We start from the raw sequence: 5451 nt of genomic DNA, 5'->3' as shown, positions 1-5451 counted from the left end.
ACACGCCCCTGACCTGACCTCATCTGACCTAGATTACACGTATATACATGATATATGTACCGGCCAAAAGACGGTATAAATTATTTAAAGATTTTGGTTACGGAAAATTTATGGCCTGAAAAAAGTGCCGCGGCTGCCGCGGCATTTCCGACGCCCTTGCTCGCAACCAGCAAATAATTTGAGTTGTATAAGTTGAGCCGTACTCCGATCTACAACATAGACAAAATGACGGGTTTGCAATGTTCATCTTTCCGTCAAACGACTGCCGATGGAGGTCAGCGTTGCGTTAAATCGGAAAGATCCTAAAAACCTCTCCGAAATTTCCGTTCAAAAAACGCGCGATGGCTTCATCGAATGCCTTCGTCAGCGTCACGTTACTGATACGCCTCTGGCTTCATTGATCATCGATCATGATCGTGATCATCATCGGCTGCACAGCGTTTTAAAATCTAAAAGCTTCTAAAAACGTATCCGACATATCCGTTAAAAACGCGTTATGGCTTCATCCTTCATCGAACACCTCCGTCGTCCTCCCTTGCAGAAACGTGTCGGGCTTCATCAATGATCGATGATCGATTGTGATTATGACTATCAATGATCATCGGCTGCTGCATCAAATCTCAAAGCTTCTAAAAACCCAACATTTCCGTTACAAAAACGCGCGATGGCTTCACCTAACGCTCTCGTCGTCTCGTTGCAGATACGCGCCGGGCGCTGCAGCTGCTGGAGAAGATCCAGGTGAAGCTGAAGGACTCGGGAGATCCGCGGCTTGACGAGGACCTCAACACGCTAATCTCCGTGCTCGAGAGCCCCATCTTCAGACAGATCATAACTCTGCAGGTAACGTCCCCACAGGCCAGTGATCTACTGACTTACCCTTAGTGGCGCTGGGGGTCATCATGGGTGGATGACGAAATCTGCACTGTGTTCGTGAGATGCAGTGTTGTGCGCATTCCACTTGACTTAACATTAGGCTACACGATGTAATTAAGAGACGAGATGAGATGATACGGGATGACTATAAAAGATATATATAATATATATATATATATATATATTATAAAGGATGAGATATAAGGCATCAGCCATTGACTGACCTTTCCAACAACAGCAGTTAATTGGTATCATGACATCTTGTATTACAGCCAATGCTGTGACCAGTTCATCATTTGGTTTAGTGAGTGTCTACCATCTTGCATTGATGCCTTCTTAACTAGTTTGTCCCCTAGCTCGACATTCAGTCCCTAGACTATGTCTGGGGTCGTTGAGTGTCATGTCTGAGGTGGTAGGATTGATGCCTTCATGAAATTTTTCTTTGGTTGAAAAATCATTGCCTTTACTAGTGCCTCTAGGACGTGAGGTCACCCACCCAGTCAAATGGTCCGAAGTACCATATTTAACGTGGTCCATTGTCGGAAGCATAATAGAGATCTGCTACTATCATATGACGAGCTACGTTACGACTATCATAAAGAAAGGGTGTTACACGACAACCTAGACTTATGATATCGTAACTATTCACGTTTCTTACGTACGATATACACACGTACTGACTATAGTTCGTGCGATCGTTCTGTGAGATATTGTAACCATTCTTAATGTTTCTTACGTACGATATATACACGAACTGACTATGATATTGTAACTTTATGTTTCTTGCATATACGACATACACACGGACTGAGCGTGGTTTATTCGATCATTCCGTACGCTATAGGAGTCTGTGCAGGAGCTGAAGAGATTTTTATGATCTCTCGATCCATTCACGATGTTTACAATGTCGTACAATGTATACGATGTCTCACATATGATGTACACACGAACTGACGATAGTTTGTGTGACTGTGGTTCATTCGATCATTCCGTACGCTACAGGAGTCTGTGCAGGAGCTGAAGAGATTTTTATGATCTCTCGATCCATTCACGATGTTTACAATCTCGTACAATGTATACGATATCTCACATGTATACGATGTACACCTGAACTGACGATAGTTTGTGTGACTGTGGTTCATTTAATCATTCTGTACGCTACAGGAGTCCGTGCAGGAACTGAAGATATTTTTATGATCTCTCGATCTATTCACGATGTTTACAATTTCGTACAATGTATCGATGTCTCACATATGATGTACACACGAACTGACGATAGTTTGTGTGACTGTGGCTCTCACGATCGTTGTCTACGCTACAGGAGTCCGTGCAGGAACTGAAGATATTTTTATGATCTCTCGATCTATTCACGATGTTTACAATTTCGTACAATGTATACGATGTCTCACATATGATGTACACACGAACTGACGATAGTTTGTGTGACTGTGGTTCTCACGATCGTTGTCTCCGCTACAGGAGTCTGTGCAGGAGCTGAAGAGACAGGTGACGAGAGTGCCGAGCCTCAACCCGGAGGATTTCGACATCTCTCCCACCGGTGAGCTCATCCTGTCACCCGTGATAGCCAGCACTACTCCCTCCACCGACGATGGCTACAACGACGGCGACACCTCGCAGCGCAAGGACCGCTTGACGACCCCACAGAGGGCAGCACAGTCGCCCGAACGTCGACAGCAGCAGGTGAGGAGGAATGGCGACAGTTGAAAAATAGAAATTATAAAATAAAAAATAAATAATAAATAAAAATGGGAAAAATTTTCGGGCAGAAGTTCATGAGACTGTACGTTCATAGAGCAGTCTAAGTCAGTGAGACTATGAGGGCGAATGACTAATGATTTTAGGCAGTGGCTACGGGTACGGTAGCTGTATCTTAATGTCTCGAGGCTACGGGTACGGGAGTCTATTCGCTTTCATACTTAACGAGACAAAGATGGCGGCGGTGGCGCCAGATTTCGAAATAACGCCTTGGGAAATAAATTCACGATTTGAGAGTTTAGATGAGCTAGAACCCTAACCTTAAACCTAACCATAACCCTAAACCTAACCCTAATCCTAACCCTAACCCTAACCCTAACGCCGAAAAGGGGCTTCAACGACCGACGGCTACCGTACCCGTAGCCACTGCGATGATTTTAAGGGTATGCCACTCTATCTGTTTGTGAAAGTGATTCGACTGCACCACACCAGCTTGGCTTTAGCGGTAGATCGGGGCAACCTTGGAAAAAAACGATGATGCGCGGAACATCTGTGGATGCAGCATGCTGCCGCGATCAGGGGTGACCTCCTGTCAGCTTTCTGTCATCCTGCTACTCACTTAGAGATCTCACACATGTATCGCAATCGCTCTGTTAGTCCCGAACCGAAACGAGAAAAGGCGCCACATCATAGAGGGGTAGATCTCAGTGGTCGCACGCATTTTGGTGCAGAAGTATCCTAAGTCTCCAAACTAAGTCTCCTAACTAAGTCTCCTAAGTCTCCTAACTAAGTCTCCTAACTAAGTCTCCTAACTAAGTCTCCAAACTAAGTCTCCTAACTAAGTCTCCTAACTAAGTCTCCTAACTAAGTCACCTAACTAAGTCTCCTAACTAAGTCTCCTAACTAAGTCTCCTAACTAAGTCTCCTAACTAAGTCTCCCAGGGTTGAACTCTCCCAGCTAGCATTGCCAGATGCAGAACTTCCTTAACGGCCCAGTGAGAAACTCTCCTTGCTTAAATCCCGAGACGGAAGTCTCCTCGCTAATGTCTAAGGGAGGAAATCTCCTGGCCAACATCCCAGAGCCGAACTATCCAGACGAATGTCCCCGTACGGGCATACTGGGCAACGTCTCTGTGAGGTACTCTTCCGGCCAGCATCCCTGTGAGGAACTCTCCCACGTAGACCAACGAATGTCTCACACGTTTCTCTCTCCCAGCTAGCATCCCTATAAGGAACTCTCCCACAGACTCTCACACGCATCTCTCTCTCTCTCTCTCTCTCGACAAGCAGCAGTCGCCTCCGCTCGTCGTCACGCAGCCGTCGTACGGCGTCGAGTTCCAGAAGGCTGTGGCGGCGGCCGCGTACGGTCGCGTCTACTTTCTCAGCTAGCATCCCTATAAGGAACTCTCCCACAGACTCTCACACGCATCTCTCTCTCTCTCTTTTTCTCCCCGGCAGCAGCAGTCGCCTCCGCTCGTCGTCACTCAGCCGTCGTACGGCGTCGAGTTCCAGAAGGCGGTGGCGGCGGCCGCGTACGGTCGCGACGTGCTGCGCGTGCAGCTCAGCAAGTCCGACCACACCAGCCTCGGCTTCGGCGTCGTCGGACTCAAGTCGGAGCACCGCGGGGAGCTGGGCATCTTCGTGCAGGACATACAGCCAGGCGGGATCGCGGCGAGGTAGGTGCCTAGGTAGCATGAAGGGAGAGGGAGGGGGAGGGAGGAGAGAGTGGGAGGAGGAGAGGGAAGGAAGGGAGGGAATCTTCGTGCAGGACATACAGCCCGGCGGCATTGCAGCGAGGTACGTAGGTGCCTAGCTAGCTAGCACGGAGGGAGAGGGGGAGGGAGAGACAGAGGGAGTTAGGGGAGGAGAGAGGGAGGGAGGGAGGAGAGAGGAAGGAGAGATGAGAGAGAGGGGAGTGGTGAGGGCAGAACATCCTAGGTGCCTAGCTAGGTAGCACAGATGGAGAGAGAGCTAGAGAGGTGAGAGGGAGGAGGAGAGAGGGAAGGGGTGAGAGAAAGAAAGAGGGAGAGAAGGAGGAGAGGGAGAGTAAAGGGGAAGGGGAAGATGGAGGGAGAGGGAGAGAGAGAGAAGGAGGTAGGAGAGGAGGCAGGGGAAGATGAAAGATTTATATGTAATTTATGTCTATTTGGGTAGGTTCTTTTACCGGCTTGAGTACATTACGTCACTTCATTGTAGCTGTGAATAGGATTTAAGGTCTGGGTACTTGAATACCCACTTGTAGCATGTAGCTATCGTAGTAAACAGGGTGCAAGACAAAGTGATACACGGATTGACGCCAAGTGGATCACAACGAAGAAGCATGGATGTAAAGCACCAACTGGAGACAGGTGGTAAGAACACAAAAGCACATACGTGGGTATCAACACACACACGAAAAAATAAGGGGCGGTTGTTAACTGACGAGGCGGGAAGCTGAGGGCTAGAGTACCAATGCCGCTAGCCAGAGGTTGCCTTCTCGCTTCTCGCTACGTGGCACGTCCTACGACGTGAAACAGTCGTGGAGCCTGGTCGGACTACAGACGACCTAGCCACAAGTTACCTTCTCGCTTCTCGATACGTGGTGACGACGTGAAACAGACTTAGTTACAGCCTTAGTCTTAGTAACAGTTAGTAACAGTTAGTAACAGTCTTACTTAGTAACAGTTAGTAACAGTTAGTAACAGTCTTAGTAAACAGTTAGAGCCTGGTTGGGCTACGATGCCGCACCAGCACTGCAGGTTGTTTTGATGGCATCTTGTCAATCGATTGATTCGGTGAGCTTCACCGCTCTGCTGCCCCTGACCTGGACGCAGCAGTAGCAGCAGCAGCAACAGCAGCAGTAGCAGTAGCAGCAGCAGCAGT

The 5451-nt window shown here is 48.2% G+C and overlaps 1 protein-coding gene across 1 annotated transcript in view; it reads left to right on the top strand.

Annotated features, from left to right (window-relative positions):
• LOC106811697 (inaD-like protein) overlaps positions 1-4269 on the top strand; it is a 17437-nt gene extending 13168 nt beyond the window's left edge. The window contains exons 3-5 of the mRNA XM_014815400.1: positions 701-840; positions 2353-2574; positions 4051-4269. Coding sequence (XP_014670886.1) covers positions 701-840; positions 2353-2574; positions 4051-4269 — 581 coding nt within the window. The remainder of the gene's footprint in view (positions 1-700; positions 841-2352; positions 2575-4050) is intronic.
• The last annotated feature ends 1182 nt before the right edge of the window (positions 4270-5451 follow it).

Source organism: Priapulus caudatus, unplaced genomic scaffold, assembly GCF_000485595.1.
Source record: "Priapulus caudatus unplaced genomic scaffold, Priapulus_caudatus-5.0.1 Scaffold565, whole genome shotgun sequence".
NCBI classification, from domain to species: domain Eukaryota; kingdom Metazoa; phylum Priapulida; class Priapulimorpha; order Priapulimorphida; family Priapulidae; genus Priapulus; species Priapulus caudatus.
The sequence above is the reverse complement of the archived record's forward strand: the minus strand, read 5'-3'. Positions and strand labels throughout refer to the sequence as shown.